Raw genomic sequence first — 21,258 nt, forward strand, 5'->3', positions numbered from 1 at the left:
ATTTAGAATGTATTTGAGAGGAAAGAACCAGGTATGAATCCTATAAATTATTATTAAATCTTTGTATAAATAAACATATTCTTTTTCCATTTTTTCACTTTAAGTATTTTGCCCAGAAAATAACAAGGCATCCACGAGTTCTCAAAAGTCAGACTGAAGTTCACAAGTTCTTATGCTTTCCAAGAACAAATACCGATTGCTGTGATCCACAGGATAACTGAATAAGAAACTAATCTACATGTAATAAAAGTAATATATATTTATAAATGTATATATGCTCTTGTTAGAATCTAATATCTATCTAATTCCTACTTCAGCAGGCATGATGAGTGACAATTCCTCCTCCCCAAATGAGTTTACACTCATTGGATTTGCAAATCACCCAGAGTTCAAGGTCCCCCTGTTTGTGATATTCTTTGCCATCTATCTGGTCACCATGGCGGGGAATCTTGGGTTGGTGGCATTGATTTATGTGGAGCGCCGTCTTCACACACCTATGTATATCTTCCTGGGAAACCTGGCTCTCATGGATTCCTGCTGCTCCTCTGCCATTACCCCCAAAATGTTACAGAACTTCTTTTCTGTGGAAAAAAAGATTTCCTTCTATGAATGTATGGTCCAGTTTTATTTCCTCTGTCTTGCTGAAACTACAGACTGCTTTCTTCTGGCAGCAATGGCTTATGACCGCTATGTGGCCATTTGCAGCCCACTGCAGTACCACAGCAGAATGTCCAAGAAACTCTGCATTCAGATGACCACAGGAGCCTACATAGCTGGAAACCTGCATCCTATGATTGAAGTAGGGTTGTTGTTTAAGTTAACTTTCTGTAGGTCTCACCAAATAGATCACTTTTTTTGTGATGTCCTTCCATTATATAGAATCTCTTGTGTTGACCCTTATATCAATGAGTTGATCCTATTCATCTTGGCAGGGTCAATTCAAGTCTTTACAATTACTATCGTCCTAGTGTCATATGTTTATATACTTTTCACTATTTTCACAATGAAATCTAAAGGGGGAAGAGGCAAAGCCTTATCTACCTGTGCATCCCATTTTCTCTCCGTGTCCATGTTCTATGGCTCTCTTCTCTTCATGTATGCTCAACCAAGTTCAATTAATTCAGGGGACAAGAATATACCTGTTGCAATTTTCTATACTGTGGTGATTCCACTATTAAATCCCTTCATTTATAGTCTAAGAAATAAGGAAGTGATCAGTGTTTTGAAAAGATTAATGAGGAAGACAATTTTGTAAGATTCTGAAATAACATTCTTTCTCTTGGTGTGGTTATTTTTAATTTGATAAAGTCATTTGAAATTTCTAAATATATAGGTAATAAAAATATGCTTTGATACCACACCGCAATCAAAATATTAGGTGTTAAACCATACTAGTATTTGAGTCAAATTGATTTAAAAAAGAGATATTGAATAAAAATGCTTTGAAATCTAAGCTGTCAAGAGCATCAGATTTGAACTGGGCAAATAATAAATAAGAGGAGCAAATAGTCACAAATTTAATAACTTAAATTAGTACTCAGTAATTAAAGACATTACATATTAAGGCATAATTTATTCAAAATCTTTAGAAAATTTTTTAGTTTCAAAGCATAATTTTTAATCTCAGGAATGTTCTAAATTCATTGGAAGCAATGCCATTGGTCAGAAGTTTTATTGCATGACTGAGTTTTATTTTCAATGTGAATTTCAGTGTTTCATGAAATTACTTTTGAATATACTTTTATCCAGAATAAATATCATCTGATATTATTTTTAAATTTAATGTTAGTCATTTTGCTCTCAGATTCTATTGGAATAGCATTTCTGTATTTTTAAATCTGTAGTTTAAAATGCACGTAATGCTATCAATATTAATTTTTCTTTTAGTTTATTTGTCCATCATGTACGCTACTTTATTCATTGGTCATTCTTAATAAACAATATTTTTCTCATTACTATCATTACTTGTTTTACTGGTTATCAGAAGTAAAGAACTACAGTGACTCCAATAAACAGTACTAAAAGATGTGTACCAATAACAAAACTGGAGACGTTCATGCAAAAAAAAGAGAATGAGGGGCCGGGAGTTTGGCCTGGTGATAAAGTGCTTTCCTAGCATGCACGAAGACCCAGATTCGATTCCTCAGTACCACATACATAGAAAAAAGCTAGAAATGATGCTGAGGCTCAAATAGTAGAGCTCTAGCCTTGAGAAAGTCCAAAGATGGTGCTCAGGCCCTGAGCTCAAGCCCAGGACTGGCAAAAAAAAGAGAATGAAAATCATAAATACTTAAAGACATTAGTTATCAGCTAGATGTAAACATGTAAAACAAATTTGTTGAAAATCTGCAACATGCTATGAATGAAGCTAGACTTTTTACGCACTTTTCTTTTTCCATGTATTTTATTGTAATTGTAATTAATAGAATGGTTAAATTATATTCACCAGATAGAAGATGCATTACTTCACACACATTGATACCCTTTCTCATGTCTTGGTCACCATTCCCTTCCCCCTACCCCCTCCTCTCATCTTATTTTCCCCCCTTCCCTATCTGATTTCAAATAAACAAATAAGCGTATATACAATATATCAGATAGCAACATGAAACCATAACCAGAGGGAATAAATCAGAGAAGAAAAAATGAAAGATGAAAGAAATAACCTACATTTAAAAAAAAAGGGAAAACAGGGCCGGGGTTTAGTGGTAGAGTGCTTGCCTAGCGTGCTCCAAGACCAGGTTCATTCCCTTGGTACCATATACATAGAAAAAAGCCGGAAGTGGTACTGAGGCTCAACTGGTAGAGCTCTAGCCTTGAGAAAGCCCAAGGACAGTGCTCAGGCCCTGAGCTCAAGCCCAAGAGTGGCAAAAAAATAAGGAGAAAACAAAACAAAATACCTTTTGTTTCCATATTATGGATTTCATTTCAATTACCATCATTTATAAGGTCACATGTACATAGCTATTGAGCTATTGTGATCCTCTGCTAGGACTATCCTAGACATATACTAATAATTCAAAATGAGGAAAACTAGATGCCCCTCAGTACTTATACACAATGGAATTCTATGCTGCCATCAGAAAGAATGACATCAGCTCCTTCATAAGAAAATGGAAGACTCGAAAAAAATCATATGAAGTGAAGTAAGACAGATCCAAAGGAACATAGGCTCAATGGTTGCCCTCTTTTGTAATAATTAATACACATTTAGGCTCTCCTAGCAGAGGATTACAATAGCTCAAAACCTATGCATATAAGGTCATATAGGATGCAACTAAATGAAATGAACTCTAGCATATGGAAAGAAGAGCTTTATCTTTGTGATTGTTGTTCTTAATGTACTATGTTATTTCTTTTCTTTTGTTTTCCCCTTATGGTTAATCTCATGTGGTTACTATATCTGATTTTGTTACCTGGTACTTGTATATATGTTTGTTTATTTAAACTAGGGAAGGGAAGGGGAAATCCAAGATGATTAGGAGGGGTGGGGGGGGATGGAAATAGGGACAGAAACAAGAGAAGGGATATCAATATATGAGTAGTAATGCACCCACTACCTGATGAATGTAACTGTAACCCCTCTGTACATTACCCCAACAATAAAAAAAAGAAATAAAATGAGGAAAACTATGTGTTGGGAGTCAGAGTGGAATCAAACTGTACTTTGAGCCTTAAAGGTTTTTCAAATGCAAATAAAGACTGAAGTGCTAAGTGTTTAAGTTAAAAAGTGTAAAGGTTTTAAAGAAAATTAGAAATGGGTTTCTGAACAAAATTTAAAAGTAAAGTTGTCCTAAAGTTTTGTTTCAAAAAAGAAAACAAGGAAAATTAGGACTATGAAAATGGTTGCTTAATTGTTATTTCAGCTTGCTCTTGTAAGTTACTTTATAGCAATTTCCCACAGGTCCATGGAGAAGGACAGCAATCCTTATTCAGAAGTAACTTTGGCTCTTAAACAAGTTCCAGGTCAGATCATGCTTAGAGACTATTTCTGAGTTGACCACCTTGTTGCTTCTAATTGGAGTAAAGTGGCCTTTTGTAGGACTCATTGATCTGAAAGCCGCAGTTTTGAGCCAGTCCAGACAAATCAAAGTCCCTGTGAGACTGTGATGTCTAATCTGGCAGCCGTGCTATTGAGGCAGAGTTGCTTTGGAGCTCGAAGTGGCAGAGTGCTAGCTCTGAACTGAAAGGCTGGGGGACAGCACTCACGCACCAAGCTGGGGACTCGCAGTGGCAGAGTGCAAGCCTTGAGCTGCAGAGCTGAGGAGCGGCACTCAGGCCCTGAGTTTGGGACTTAAAAGTGGCAGGGTGCTAGCCTTGAGCTAGAGAGCTGAGAAACAGCACCCAGACCCTGAGTTCAAGTCCAGCAACCAACAAACTGAAATGCCAATGGGATGTTTATCCCTGTGTGAAGAGACACTACTGGGATGAAAGCAAAGAAGCATCCAGATACAGAAAGCCTCTGCTTGGATGGCAGAGATGGTGTCAGATCCTAGAGTCACTCGTGGTTGGCCATTCAATATTAATCAGAGCCGGGAGGTCATAGAATAGTTTGTAAGCATGCCTTACTAATGCCCGTGCCTTTCATAACTGGGAAGGAACTTGTCAATCATCCGTGATAGTGGGTAGTTTAAAGTCCTAACTGAGTGAAGTTTGATTTGACACCAGCCACAAATACAGGAAAGTTTGTGGATCTGAGGCTTGTGTCCCCATTGATCTGTATATAGGCCTACATAGGTAACTGAGGCATTGTTGGGGTTTCAGGGATTAAGTTCCCCAGACAATCAAGAAAATACCTTTGCAATTGGGTGATAAGTAAGCTACACTATTGTAGCCAAAGAAGGTTTGTGCAATTGTTGAACGTTTTATATGATCTCCAGTTTGGAGTAAAACATTGCTCCTGAAAAGTAATCCTGGGAACCTCTTGGTAAAATAGGCTAAACTTTTTAAGGTTCCTGGTCAAGTATAGAAACAATGCCCCTGAGTCAGCTTGAAGAAGTTACAGAAGGTGAATCCCCACCCATCAATCCCCTTTAAATGAAGGGACCAGAGTCATTTTTGGAAAGTGAGACAGGATAAAATTAAAGACATGGGAAAGAGTAGTAACAGATGTGCAAGAGTGGAAACTGCACTTGTGGGGAATGGCTACAGGTTCAAGTCGTCTATACTTGTCTAGAGAAACCTAGCCTCGTTTAAAGGAAATCTAATTACTAAAAATTGTCACCCTGGTATTACTTTGGAATCTCAACCCCATACTGTCCTAAAAACCAATGGGGTGCCAGCCTGCAAAAATGAGTGTGCTCAGAAAAGCAACCAGGAAATCACTGGGAGACTTCACTAAAGTCAGGCCTTAGGGTAAGCTTCTATAACCAGTCTGTGCAGAAATTTGCAGGCAACCCAGCAGGAGGTGTGACAATCTATTGGAGCTGCTGAGAGACAAGGTTGATGCCACACATCCTGTTCTGCCTGATTCCACCACTCCAAAGCTGCTTCCTGAGAGGACTGGAACTAAACCCTTGGTGGTGGGACATTCTATCTGTGCTAAGTTCAAAGTCTCCTAGGTTTTTGCAGCCATTATGGTGACTCTGGATGGGTGAAGGGAATTTTCCATCCAGTGCTGAACAGCCTAAAGGTGAGAGGTACAAATGTAAATGAAGGCTCAAATGAAAAAGAGAGAAAGGTTGGTAAAGGTTTTGTGAGAGGAGTTTAAAAAAATGGTTTATAAAGGATAAGAAAGGATCTATGTTCATGTAAAGAAGGTTTGAGTATATAGCCAACGGTATGAGTATGTCTTGAGTAAAGTTGATATGCAATTAATACAATAATCTAAATAGAGTGCACTGAGGTGAGGGGTTGCTATGCTTGCATGTATATTTCCTAGCTGTGAGAGCTTTTTCTTGGGTGCAGAACTGGGAGGGCACACTATATGCCCCTCCAAACCAGAGAATTCTGTCTGCCCCAGTCTGATAACAATTGTTAGCCTCCCTAGCCACGCGTTATCTTAGCTGGCACTATTAACCATGATTCAATCCAGTCCTTATAGGCCTTACAAGTTGCTTTGGGGACATGTTCATAGTCTGGTTTCCAGTACACTGGCACTCAAGTGAACCTGCGCTGTGATTCCCAGCACTCCAACCACTGTGAAGGTAGCAGGAAAGAGCTACTGGGTTCATTATTCCTAGGTAAAGACGGCTTGTAAGAATCCTGGACTTTCAGACTCCCAGAAAAATGGACTTTGACATTCTTGGGTCCCAAACAGATGCTCACCTGAGACGTATGCATAAGTCAGTCGACAAGCTCATTGACTCACTGAGGTCCCTAGCTAAAGTTGTCCTCCAGAACAAAAGAGGACTAGATATTGTTCCTAGAGATTGAGTATCACCCTGGGAAAAAAATGTTGCTTTTGAGCAAACCACGCCGGGTAATAAAAGATAGCCTGGCAGCTGTAAAGAGGTGATTAGATGAACAAGAAAGGGAGAGACAGGGGTCCCAAGGATGAGATGAGAGACTGTGCAACTGGTCCCCCTGGGCAACTTCTCTAATCTCAGCCATTATTGGCCCACTGGACCATGTGTAATTAATGAAATGATGTCAGTATGAAAAAGGATCAGAATTATAAAACTGATGATCCTACACCCCATTTGTACTGAGATATATAGTCAAAGATTTGACTAGGCTAAAAAAAAAAGTAGGGGGGAATGAGGATAGTAGAAAATATCTATATATTTTCTATAAACCTATGATTAGCCATTTGTATTTTTATACTTGTATTCATTTGTATCTTTATACTTGTACAAGGTCGGACTTGCGAGGGCCAGCGAACTAGGCACAAGCCTGTTAGCCTGTCCGCAGGTTTTCTCCACTGAACCCATATTCGGTCTGTCCCTTCACCCATTAGCCAATCAATTCAAAGCATGACAGCTTGCTAAACTGAACAATGACTAGTCACACCCTCCTTCCGTTTTGTATTGCACCAATCATTTAATGGAATCTTGGTGTCAGTGCTTACTGGGACCTCTCCCCTACCAAAGAATGTATTAAAGGTGCTGTAATTTTGTGTTCGTGGCCTCTGGTCTGCACTCGACAATCAGTGCGCAGAGACCCGTGCTCGAGCTCATCAATAAACGACTCATTGCAATTTGCATTGATCTTCGGTCTCTGGTGATCCTTCTGGGGGGCTTCAAGTTTCTGGGCATTATAGAACAAGTTTGCACTCCCATCAACAGTGTAGTAGTGTTCCCTCCTGGCCACATCCCCTCCAGCATCTGTTATTAGTTTTCTTGATCCTGGCCATTCTAACGGGAGTCAGGTGGAATCTTAAAGTTGTTTTGATTTGCATTTCCTTTATGGCCAGACATGTCAAGCATTTCTTTGTGTGTCTATAGGCCATTCTTATTTCTTCTTCAGAGATGACTCTCTTTAATATTTTGACCCATGTTTTAATAGGATGGTTGTTTCTTCGGAGATTAATTTTGGAGTGATTCAATTTTTTGAGCTGTTGATATATTTTAGATATGAGGCCTTTGTCCATTGTATTGTTAGTGAAGATCTTCTCCTACTCTGTAGGCTTTCTAGTTAATTTACTAGCTATGTCCTTTGCCATACAGAAGCTCTGCAGTTAAATGCAGTCCTACTTATCCAAACTTTCTCTGATTTGTTGTGTTTCTTGGTCCTTATTAAGAAAGTTTCGACCTCTGCCAAGGAAACCTAGTGTATCTCCTATTCCTTCTTGTAAAGTTTTCAGTGTATCTGCTTTTACCTAGAGGTCTTTGATCCATTTGGAGTTAATCTTGGTGCAAGGTAACAAAGAAGGATCCAACTTTAGTTTTCTGCAGGTGCTTAACCAGTTCTGCCAGCATCACTTGTTGAGGAGGCTGTCTCTCTTTCATTCTATTTTTTTTGGCTCCCTTGTCAAAGATTAGGTGGCCATAGGTCTGTGGGTTAATATCTGGGTCTTCAGTTCTATTCCATTGGTCTTCAAACCTGTTCTTGTGCCAGTACCAAGCTGTTTTGATAATTATATCTCTGTAATAGAGTCTAAAGTTTGGTATTGAAATTCCTCCTGCGCTGTTATTTCTGCTAAGAATTGTTTTTGCTATACGGGGTCTTTTATTATTCCATATGAAATTTTGAATTGCCTCTTCTCTTTAAAGAATGACATTGGGATATTGATGGGTATTGCATTGAATTTGTAGATAGCCCTTGGCAAGATTGTCATTTTCACAATGTTGATTCTTCCAATCCAGGAGCGTGGGAGGTTTTTCCATTTCCTCAGTTCTGTTTTAATTTCCTCTATCAGGGTTTTAAAGTTTTCATCAAAAAGGTCCTTTATATTCATAGTTAAGTTAATTCCCAGGTACTTTATTTTCTTTGAGGCTATTGCGAAAGGAGTTGCTTTCCTGATTTTTGCCTCGTTCCTCTCATTGTTGGCATATAGGAAGATGGTTGATTTTTGAGGGTTAATTTTATACCCTGCTACCTTCCCAAAGCTTTGAATCAGCTCAAGCAGATTGAGAGTGGAGTCTATAGGGTTCCTTAAACACAGAATCATGTCGTCTGCAAAGAGGGAAAGTTTTACTTCCTCTTTCCCTATTTGATCCCCTGTATGCTTGCTTCTTGCCTTATTGCTCTGACTAGGAACTCTACTACTGTGTTAAAGAGGAGTGGAGAGGGTGATATCTTTGTCTCGTTCCTGATTTTAGAGGAAATTTTAGCCTATTTATTAATGAGGCGATTGTTTCTTTTATAATTTGTTGTTGGGTGATTTAACATTTTGAACTCTAACTGTATTTTAAAGAATTTATTATTTTTGATATGGGGCCCTTGACTCATATAGCTAATGAAGATCTTCTCCCAATCTATGGGCTTTCTGTTTATCTCACTAGGTATGTCCTATGCCATGCAGAAACTCTGCCAATTATTGAATTCCCATTTGCCCTACCTCCTTTCTTTGATTAGTTGTGTTTCTAGATCTTTATTTAGAAAGTTTTGTCCTGTGTCAAGGAGGCTGAGTGTTTCCCGTATCCCTGAGGAATTGAACTGGATCTTCGTGCATGCTAGGCAAGCACTCTACCCCTCGCCGAACTCCTGTCCCCAGACAATTCATTTTTAGTCATGTCTCTCTTTCCATCACTCTCCTCCATTCTTTTTTTTAATTTTCTTTTCTTTTTTTCTTTTATTTATTTATTTTTTGCCAGTCCTGCACTTGAGCCCTATCCTTGGACTTCTCAAGGCTAGAGCTCTACCACTTGAGCCTCAGCACCACTGCTGGCTTTTTTTTTTCTATGTATGTGGTACCAAGGAATCGAACCTGGGTCTTCATGCATGCTAGGCAAGCACTTTTATCACTAGGCCAAACTCTTGGCCTACTCTTCTCCATTCTTACCCTCCTACCCTTACCCAAAAGACATCCAGTTCACACTATTGTATTTTTTCATCCTTGTTTCTTCTTTTATGTGCCTTCTCTTATCCTCCCAAATATGAACTAACAAGCAAGACCAAAGGAAAAGAAAACTAAATAGCTATAATGGAAACTAAAGAACATCTTGTTTCTTTTCCTTGGAGTTCATTTCATAGGACATTATTTTGTATGGTCATCTGTCTGTAACTCTTGAGCCCCTTCGCCCACCATTCCTATGCAGAGTCACCTTTGGTCTCTATTGGTCTATGTTTTATTTTAGTCTCAGTTTTATTTTAGTCATTCAATTTTATTTTAGTCATTCAGTGTATCTACTTGTAGATTTATAGACACATTCTAGTTACTAGAAAGGAGAGAAACCATGCGGCCTATATTTCTTTGGTTCCAGTTTACTTCACTTAATTTAATATTTCCAAGTGTTTCCAATTCCTTACAAGTGATGTAATAACATTTGTTCTGGAGGATGAATATAATTCTATTCCTAAATAGGTTATACACAGGGTCAGGAGCATCGCCTAGGGGTAGAACGCTTCCCTAGCATGCACAAAGCCCTGGATTTGATTTTTCAGTATTGCATACACAGAAAAGGCTGGAAATGGTGCTGACTCAAGTAGTAGAGCACTAGCCTTTGAAAGCTCAAGGACTGTGCTCAGGCCGTGAGTTCAAAACCCATGACTGGCAAAATAAAAACAAAAACAAACAAGAGGCTATACATAGAGCTCCCCTGTGACCTAGTAATTCCACTCCTGGTCAAATTAAGCCACCAGCATAACCATGTTTATTGCAGCATTATTTACTATAGACAAGATATGGAATCAACCTAGCTATCCCTCAGTGGACAAATGGATCAATCAAGAAAATAAAGTATATACATACAAGTATATATACATATGTGTGAGTATAAATATATGGATACTTTCAGGTTAGGTAAGAGTTCTAGTCCCTCAATTTTCTGTTTCACCAGTAAGTAACACAGCTATTGTATGCATAAGCTTCAACCAAACCACTTTATTGTACCCAAATAACCAAGATGATCACGAGAGTTCAGTAAGGGTCATTTATTTACCCCTATTTTCTCATAGGATAGTCTTAATTAATGTCAAGTGGTTTGTATTAGGACTTAATGTCCCCACAGAAGTGCACTGATGTCAGGAAAATTCCTTTAGGATTTGAAGAACTCTTTGATTTTGCAAGATAAGAGACACAAGTACTACCACTGACCTGTAGGTAGTCTCTGAGATCTTCTTTCCTTTAACTCAAGTGTTTCAGGGAAAAAGGCATATAGATATTCTAACACTTTAACAATAAAGCAAACAGCACATTAAGAAAATCTGCTTTGTGAGGCCTAGGTAAGTTATATTTTACTTTTCTCAATATATTTTACTTTTAATTATAATATTCATAAATAGTCATTTCTTTATGCATGCAAATACTGTCCTTTTCCATAAATTTAACTCTTTCCTTAACTTCCTATATTCAGTCTTGAGAAGTTTTACAATGTGGTTTTATGATGATATAATACTCGAATGCATACAGATTTAAAGTAATTTGTAAATGAGGATTTTATAGATCATATTTAATACTTTTGTACTTAATATTTTTACTTTTAATGTCTCAGAATAAACAAACTTCTATTGTCTTCTTTCTACTGAGATAAATATGGAAATACAAGCTCATTTTGACTATGGAAATTATTCAACTAGGTTAACCAGTTAGTTTGTCCCAATAGGTCACTTCAATAGAAACATAAAATGACTAAATCAAAAGAAATTTTTTATTAAAGAATTTTTTAACATTGATTTTTACATCATATTTCAAATGACGCATTTAACAAACAAGTATTCAAGAAGGGAATCTCTATCTGGCACTTAGATTTTAGAACATAATTAAAACTAGGCTGAGGGTTTGCATGTCATAGATACATATCAAAAGAAGAGATTAAAATGGCAGAAAAGCATATGAGAAAATGCTCAGCATCCGTGGTCACAAAGGAAATGCAAATAAAAACAACCCTAAGATACCACATTACCCAACAAGAATGGCAAAGATTTTGAACTCAGACAATAACAGATACTGGCAGGGTTGTGTAGAAAAAGGAACTTTACTGCACTGCTGGTGGGTTTGTAAGCTAGTTCTGCCACTCTGGAAAGCAGTGTGGAGGTTTTAAAGAACTGAAAATTGACCTTCCCTACGATCCCGCCATACCATTCCTGGGCATCTATCCTGAACACCATAACCCAAGATACGATAAGGACACCTGCTCAGCTATGTCCATCTCTGCACTATTCACAATAGCCAGGCAATGGAAACAATCCAGATGCCCTATTGCAAATAAATGGATACAGAAAATGTAATATATATATACATATATATATATATATACAATGGAGTTCTACATAGCCAACAAATAAGATAAAATAATGGCATTTGTGGGGGAGTGGATGAATCTAGAGCGAATCTTGTTGAGACAAGTCAAGACCAAAGGAACAAAACGCACATGGTATCCTTAATATGTGGCTATTAGATCCAAACAGTATAAGAGTGAGGACTCAATATTTGCATACTCAATGCTATAGACATGGTATTGAAAATACAAACACAACTACATACATATAAAAATCTATGACTCTATAGGCATAATGTTTTATTACATAGATTAATATGTAATCAAAAATTTTGAATTCAAAATTTAATTTCAATTTTATGCAGAGTTATAGAGATAATGTCAATTAAATTTTTAAGAAGTAGTACAATAGATTTCAGTTTTTTTCTTTTTCTATTAAGATTAAAGTGCAAAATCTATCATTTTGTTAGCTTTCTAATACTGTGTATTTATATATTCTTATTGAATTTCATGAAACAGAAGTGATAAAAGAGAAAGTTAAAATACACATTCTAATGTAAAGAAAGATGCAATTTAAAAAAATTATTGATTTGAATTCTTTTCCCACTACCTTAACCGTACTAATGTGTAATTGCTAAGAGTTTATTGAGGATCATTAGTAAAGCACTATAAACAAGGTCATTAATCCTAAATCATAAGACCAGAACTAGGGTTTGAGTATGTTTTGTCTGGTCCCTCACAGTGGCATTTTATTTGTGTGTGTGTGTGTGTGTGTGTGTGTGTGTGTGTGTGTGTGTGTGTGTGTTCTCTAGAGACTAAATCAAAGGTCACAAGCATCTTACCTGAGTAGCATTCATTTATTTGCCTAGAGTATTTTACACAATTACATAACAACTAGCCTTATATTTACAACAGCATTAAAAGTTGTTTACAGATTATAAAGTATAAAGCAAATGAAGATTTTTCACACAATGTACTGTACATTGTCCTGTATAGAGACAACAGCTCCACAACTCAGAAAATGTGATTGCTTGGCTTAGGACTTTGAGATTTTAAAGTATATTAAGTAGGAGTCTACAGCCTTACAAGATATTTGGACAAAATAAGCAACATGAATGGCAAGGACAGAGTGTTTCTGGAAATGAATGTTACTGTGAGAAAAAGGAATCAACAAAATTATCTACGGACATTTATTTCCTTAATTTTCCTAAGTAATTATCCTTAAAGATGAATGATCTTTACCCTAGTTTTTTTCTGATCTTTTGCAATCTATAATTAACAAATTTTGCATATCTCTATCACATTTTTATAAACATTTCTCATGTGAGAGAATGTATAAAAATAGTCTTCTCAGTGGAAAAAAATAGTTATCTCTACTAAAATTGCTTTCTAAGATTGTTTTGGAGTGTTTAAAGAACCTATCACTAAAATAGTTTGCAAATCATGAATAAAATATGAGTACACTAATTTTGTTGTGGTGATTCAGTGCTAGCTTGTGAAGAAAGCACTATCATTTGAGCCATGTGTCTAATTAATTCTCCAATGATATCTCAATTTTTACTGGGATCATTTTTGGACATTAATTCTCATCCTCTACCTTCCATGCAGCTGGTGCCTGATGAGTAGCATAAAATTATATGATATCCCTTCGTGAACATATAGAAAAATACTTTTCCACAGAAAGCACTCTTGAGAGGCACCTAGACACTGACACATTACAAAAAACAAATGGTCCCAAGATGTACAGATAGCTGTATTCCAGGGAAAACTAGGATGGCAGAAGAAGAAAAAAAAAACAAGAAAAAATAAGAGAAAATTACAAATGCTCAATTAAAATCTTGTATCTTCATAATTCCTATTTCCACAGAAAAAGTAACGATGAATGAGAACAACTCCTGCTCAACTGAATTTACCCTCACAGGATTTACAGATAAACCAAGTCTAAAGATAATCCTGTTTGTGATATTTCTTGCAGTGTATCTGGTCACCATGGTGGGGAATCTTGGGTTAATAGCCTTGATTTACACAGAACGTCGTCTTCACACACCAATGTACATCTTTCTGGGAAACCTGGCTCTCATGGATGCTTGCTGTTCCTGTGCTATCACTCCAAAGATGCTGGAGAACTTTTTTTCTGTGGAAAAAAGGATTTCCCTTTGTGAATGTATGGTCCAGTTTTATTTCCTCTGTCTGGCTGAAACTGCAGACTGCTTTCTTCTGGCAGCGATGGCCTATGACCGCTATGTGGCCATTTGTAGCCCACTGCAGTACCACAGCAAGATGTCCAAGAAACTCTGCATTCTGCTGGCCATTGGGGCCTTCATAGCTGGACACGTGGATTCTACTATTCATGTAGCATTATTGTTTAGATTAACTTTCTGTGGGTCTCATCAAGTTAATCACTTCTTTTGTGATGTCCTTCCATTATATAGAATCTCTTCTGTGAATCCTTATGTTAATGATTTGATGATACTTATCATGTCAGGGTCAATTCAAGCCTTTAGTATTGCTATAGTTCTAGTATCATATTTTTATATTCTTTTTACTATATTCACAATGAAATCCAAAAAGGGCAGAGGAAAAGCCCTATCTACCTGTGCATCCCATTTCCTTTCTGTGTCAATATTCTATGGCTCTCTCCTCTTTATGTATGTTCGACCAAATTCAGTTAATAATGGAAATAAAGACATATCTGTTGCTGTTTTTTACACTGTAGTAATTCCTTTACTAAATCCCTTTATTTATAGTCTTAGAAATAAGGAAGTTACAAATGTTGTGAGAAAAATTACAAAAAGAGATAATTTTATAACATTATGAAGCAATTGCCTTCTCTCAAAGAAAAGTGATTTCAAGTGATGGAGGTAGTAAGAAAGTTTTAAAAAAGGCCAGTTTGTACTCTGAATTTTTATGCAATTTGTATGATGGTATCCATCACAAAATATTTCAGAAAGATAACGTTCTATGAAGACAAGCTTGACAATCTAAGTAATAGGATACATAAGAGATAAGTTAAAGAATTGTACTTTGCAATGATTCTTTTAAACAAAGTGGTAATCAATTTTATTTTAAAGATTTCCCACTAGAGTGTGTTTTGTGATATGCTGTGATATGTTGATCTAAAGTTAAATATTATGTTCATAATCAAATGATTTTGGTGTCAATCTTTCATGTAGTTTCATTGTCATCATAGGTAACATTGTATTGATTGATTATCTCTTAAATTAAAGGGCTTCGTTTGTCTTTGAAATCATTTGCTCTGTTGGTTATTAAGATTTTCGAAAAGCCTGCACTGACTGTAGTGAAAACTCTTGACATGTTCACAGCATTTACCATATGGAGATGTTCCAAATAAAGGAGTCAGAAAATAATGAAATCATAAGTAAACAAAAGGGGAGTACAAATATTAGGGAAAGAAATTAATTGGAAATGTACTACCCTTTGAGCATTAAGCCAGCTCTATCTTATGTATATGTGCATATGTATGTATAGATATATGTGCATAAAACCAATATTATATATATATAAAACTATATATACATTATACACATGTTTACATGTGTATATAATACTATATATAATACTGAATTTACTTTTGGTCTTTAGTATAGGAAATGAAGGCTTTCTTTAAAATTTTAAAAGACGGATATACAAAAATGATCATGAAAGTTTATGGTTTTGGATACAAAAGCTCTCACAGTCTCTTTACATGTGCCCATCAAAATTAAAATCAACTTCATCATTCTAACAAGTGTACAAATGAGAAAAACACACATATAATACACATACACACAAAATTGTTAGAATGAATACTCCCTCATTACATAATCAATAGATCTTCTTAACATTTATGCTTGCTTTAGAAAAGTGTTATATTTGTTATCTACAGCTAAAACAATTGAATCTCTCCAAAACAAATCTTCAAAGAAACAACCATCCCATTAAAAGGTGAGCTAAAGAATCAGAGATTTCTGTGAAGAGGAAATAAGAATGGCTTATAGACATACGAAGAAATGCTTCATTATTCTGGTCATAAAAGAAATGCAAATCAAAACAATTTTGAGATTCCACCTCATTCCAGTTACAATGGCCATTATCAAGAAACCTAATAACAACAGGTGTTATCAAGGATATGGCCAGGAAAGATTGTTACTACACCATTGGTGGGAGTGTAAACTCATTCAACCACTATGGAAAGCACTATGGCAGTTCCTCAAGAGACTAAACATAAAGCTTTCCTACGACCCAGCAATTCCACTCCTGGGCATTTACCCAAATGTCCAGAAACAAGTATATACTAAAGCCACTAGCACAACCATGTTCATTGCAGCATTATTTACCATAGCAAAGATATGGAACCAAACTAGATGTCCCTCAGTAGATGATTGGATTAAAAAGATGTGATATTTATACACAATGGAATTCTATACTGCCATCAGAAAAAAATCATATTACCCATTCATAAGGAAACTGAAAGACTTGGAAAAAATCATATTAAGTCAAGTAAGTCATCCCCAAAGGAACAAAGGCTCAATGATTTCCCTCATTTGTAATAATTAGCACAGATCTTGGACTCTCCTAGCAGAAGATTACAAGAGCTCAAAACCTAGGTAAGTAAGGCCATATAGGATGAGGCTAAACAAAATTAACTCTAGCACATGGAAACAAGAGCTTATCTTGTATGATTGTTTTTCTTAATATACTATGTTATTTCTTTTCCCTTTTTTGCCCTTATGGTTAATCTAATGTTGTTACTGTATCTGACTTTGTTACCTGGTATTGTATATACATTTACTTGTTTATTTGAAATAAGAAAGGGAAGGGGGGAAAGCAAGATGATTGAGAGGAAGTGGGGGAGGGAAATGGGGATAAAAACCTGAGAAGGGGTATCAACGTATGAGAAGTGATACACTTACTACCTGACAAAGGTAACTGTAACCCCTCTATACATTATCCCGACAATAAAAAGTAAAATAAAATGTGTTATATTTGCAATAGTAAATAGTAACTTCTACTTTCTGGTTTCTTGCTTGCTTCTTATATTTGATATCCTTTATGCTCTAATCCTCATACAGTAAATTAACTTTCACACAGCTTTTTAATCATACAACATATTTCACTATTTTTCAGAATTGTCCAGGTAATATAGAGATGGGTTAAAGTTACATTCATCAGGTAGTGGGTACATTACTTCTCACACATTGATACACCTCATGTTTTTGTCCCCATTTCCCTCCCCCATCCCTCCCAGTCATCTTATTTCCCCCTTTCTCTTCCCTATTTCAAATAAACAAATAAATGTATATATAATATATCAAGTAACAAAGTCAGACACAGTAACCCCATGAGATTAACCATAAGGGCAAAAGAAGAAAGAGAAATAACATAGTACACTAAAAACAACAGTCACATAATCAGTTGAAACCTTGGGCTCTCCTAGCAGAGATTTACAATAGAGTAAAACCTAGATACATAAGGCCATATAGGATGATGCTAAATGAAAAGACCTCCAGGATATAGGAACAAAAGCCATATAATGTGTGATTGTTTTCCTTAATGTACTATGTTATCTCTCATCTCCTTTGCTGTCTCTTGGTTATCTCATATTGTTACAGTGTTTTACTTTGTTATCTGATATGTTGTATATATGTTTATTTGGTTATTTGAAATCAGATAGGGAAGGGGGAAAACAAGATGAGGGGTTGGGTTGGGGGAGGGAAATGGGGACTAAAACATGAGAAAGGGTATCAATGTTTGTGAAGTAATGCACTTTCTATCTGGTGAATATACTGTAACCCTTCTATTAATTACAATAATATATATATATATAAGAACAATAATCATACAAGATACAACTCTTGTTTCCCTATCCTAGAATTCATTTCATTTAGTTTCCTCCTATATGACCTCATGTACATAGGTTTTGAGCTATTATAATCTTCTGCTAGGAGAATTCTAGAGAGCTTCTGTATGGCAAAGGACATAGCTAGCAAGTTAAATAGAAAACCCACAGACTGGGAGAAGATCTTCACTACCCATACAACAAACAAGGGCCTCATATTTAAACATAGCTATAGCTTAAAAAATTGAATCTCTCAAAAACAAATCCTTAAAGAAACAACCATCCCATTAAAAGGTGGGCTAAAAACTTAGACTTCTCTGAAGAGGAAATGAGAATGGCTTATAGACACATGAAGAAATGCTTAACATCTGCTATTGAGACTTATTTATGAATCCCAGCTTAAGTTGTCACCAGTGAGACCAAGTGGTTATTTTCTGGAAAAGTGATCATTTGTCTTGTTTGGACTCAATCTAAGATTCTTTTTACAGGGTTTGGAGGTGTGGCTCTCTAGGTAGAGCACTAGCCAATGAGTGAAATGTACAGATACCCAGATCAAAGTACAAGGCTCAGCCCTAGGAGAACGAAAAAGTAGAGATTCTTTTTACTGAGTGTGGAAAATATTCTATTTTATGCTTTTGGGTTACTTTATTATAACTGTATGTTAATTTGGTCACTATTTCACTATGAATTTTTTTTTCTTTTTGGCCTATTCTGGGATTTGAACTCAAGGCCTGGAAACTGTACTTGAGCTTCTTTTTCTTTAGGTAAACACCCTACCACTTGAGCAACAGCACCACTTCCCTTTTTTCTGCTTATATAGTCCTGAGGAATTGAACCCAGGGTTTAATGCATGCTACACAAGCACTCTTCCACTAAGCCACATTCCCAGTTCACCATTGTGAATTCTTGAATAATATCCATAGTAGAAATCTCTCTTTTTTATTAATTCAATAAATATTGAAGGCTACAGACTTTCAGAGCTTGTAGAGTATTATAAATACTAGAATGGACATATCAAAAAATTACTTCTAGGTACAGTGATAATGGTGGAGATGAGGAAGGAATGACCAAAAGTTGAGGTACTGGAAAAGTTAAATCCATAGTTGAGTGAAGCATGGTATGAAGGAGAAAAATACCTTTTATATTCTTCTCCAAACACTATTCCTTTCATAATCTGTATTAATTGTCCTTTGTCTAATAAGGGGTCAAAACTAAAAGGGATTATTTGATTTTGATTTTATATTTTATATGCAGAATAATGAATTTTTTTTCCTAGTCCTGGGCCTTGAACTCAGGGCCTGGGCTCTGTCCTTCAGCTTTCTCAAGGCGAGAGCTCTACTACTTGAGCCACAGCACCATTTCTGGCTTTTTTCTATGCATATGGTACCAAGGAATCAAACCCCGGTCTTCATGCATGCTAGGAAAGCACTCTACCACTAGGCTAAACTCCCGGCCTAGAAGAATAAATTTTAATATAATAATAATAAATTAACAGACTCAAATCTGCCAGATGACCTTCAAACAAACTTTAATGCAAGTTATATTTTTTAATCTTCTGTCTCACAGGACTGATTGATTTTATGTGGTTTATATTTTTAGGACTTTCAGAATACATTGATGTCACTGTAATGAATTCCCTCAAGAATTGCATGGAGCAGTTTAACTTCATAGTGCAGGGGTCAGAGTTAAAAACAATAACTGAAAGCTTGTATCCAAGATATCATTGTTTACATCCTAAATACAATAAATAGCAACTACACATTAAAATTCTTACACTTTCACCATTATCAACCAAAGCACTAACCAAAAGGTAAGAAACAGGTTAATTTTAGCCATTGTAAGTTTTTGCTTTTCAAAATTATTTATAGATTCTGTATTTCTCCATTATAGTTCCTATTTTATACTCCTTGCTTTTCCTTTAAAAAGTCACTGGCATGTGGTTTTAGGATGAGATATATCATTGTTACTCATTTTATTTTCTAAATAATAAAGGAAATTCAAATTGTACCAGTAATCATTTTAAAAGTCTGTTAAAAATTTAGGCAAACATGTCAAAAGTGATAATACTGACTATATTTGTGGCAATATATATATACACATATACATATACAATTTCTCAAAATTATTTTTTTACCACCAACTCTTGCAGAGTTACAAACACGTCACTAAAGATCAGTTATAAAACAATGAGAGGGGGTCATTATTTCTAGATTAATAGCAAACATAAGTTGGAATGAATTCTATCTTCTCTGTATAGAATATTTATTGTTATTGATTTGAGACATGTGTCACCCTGAATCATAAACAGGGCACCTTGTGTATACTAACATAGTGTTCTATGACTGAGCTATGCTCACAGAATGTTCATAAATTTCACAATTCCTGTCCCCAAATTATGTAAATACAAACTATAAGACATTCATTAATAATAAATAAATGACAATGATATATTTAAAAAGCAAAATTGGTACTGCTTTTAGAGGAGAAACTATATGCACAACCACATTTGAGTTGAGAGATGTTCTCTCCCCATCCTGCTTTTCTTTTTCTTTTTCTTTTTTCCTTTCTGCACCATTACAAAGGTTTCAACCATGGCATCATTCTCTCATTGATCTTTTTTTGGCCCATGACTCTTCTACTTGAGCCATGCCTCCAGTTCTAGCACTGTGTTGGCTAATTAGATAAAAACATAAGACTTTTTGAAGTATAATTGGCATGCCAAAAGCTTTGTGTACTTAATATATAAAACTATGGATTTGGAATCATGCATATATGTGTAAAACCATTGCTATTACCAATGCCATAACCATAAGATAACTTTCAATTTGTCTCTCCCAGCTCCATCTTTTCCCTTGTAGATACAAGGGAAATAGCTCATGATACATAAGAGACATTTCAGCTCTCATTACATTCCTATTCCAAGGATTTGTAGACTGATTCTATGCTACCTAGGACTTACTTTCTGCAAATCACAGGTAAAAAATCCATCTCTGGAGACATACCCATCACCTCTGTATGTCTTGATGCTATTTATGTAGAATTGATTGGGCATCTAAAATGCTTTGTGCTAGTCTGTCTAACTGGCTTTCAGTCATTGTATCAAGTTGAAATCCCATGTTCTTTTTGACTTCGCAGATAGCAAGCCCTCAATTTCAAATAATATGGGCCTTCTGTGGATGCTAACTAGATTGGTTACAGATACTGAAGCTTAAATATATTTAACATTTATCAAATATTGAAGGTTGAATTTGCCATTGCACAAGAATCCGTAGTAGGAGAAATGATGAGCAAAAAGCTGCACAGGGGACTTGGCCTACTGGTAGAGTGCTTGCCTAGCGTGCACAAAGCCCTGAGTTTCATTCCTCAGTACCACATACACAGAAAAAGCCAGAAGTGATGCTGTGCCTCAAGTGGTAGAGCACTAGGCATGGGCAATCTCAAGGATCATGCTCAGGCCCTAGTTCAAATCCCAGGACTGGCACCTTCTCCCATTAAGCTCCCAATCTAGAAGGCATGAGTTCCTTATATTCAGCTACACGTATATCTATATGTATATCTGTATATTATTCAACTGTATATGATGTACATACCTGAGGTGAATAAGTACTAACAAGAGAACTCTTCGTTATGTAAAGGAAGTTAACCATAACAGACATC

The 21,258-nt window shown here is 36.0% G+C and overlaps 2 protein-coding genes across 2 annotated transcripts; both read left to right on the forward strand.

Annotated features, from left to right (window-relative positions):
- The first annotated feature begins 322 nt into the window (after positions 1-322).
- On the forward strand, positions 323-6,313 carry LOC150069473 (olfactory receptor 5K3-like). The gene is made up of 2 exons (XM_090332813.1): positions 323-1,251; positions 6,286-6,313. The coding sequence occupies exons 1-2, from the start codon at positions 323-325 to the stop codon at positions 6,311-6,313; spliced, it is 957 nt and encodes a 318-aa protein (XP_090188939.1).
- A 7,327-nt stretch (positions 6,314-13,640) lies between these two features.
- LOC150069474 (olfactory receptor 5K3-like) lies at positions 13,641-14,579 on the forward strand. The gene has a single exon (XM_090332828.1). It carries the CDS (start codon positions 13,641-13,643, stop codon positions 14,577-14,579), a length of 939 nt encoding a protein of 312 aa, XP_090188954.1.
- Positions 14,580-21,258: the final 6,679 nt, after the last annotated feature.

The sequence above is a fragment of the Megascapheus bottae genome, chromosome 1 (genome assembly GCF_031878675.1).
Source record: "Megascapheus bottae isolate mThoBot1 chromosome 1, mThoBot2.hap1, whole genome shotgun sequence".
Taxonomy (NCBI): Eukaryota; Metazoa; Chordata; class Mammalia; order Rodentia; family Geomyidae; genus Megascapheus; species Megascapheus bottae.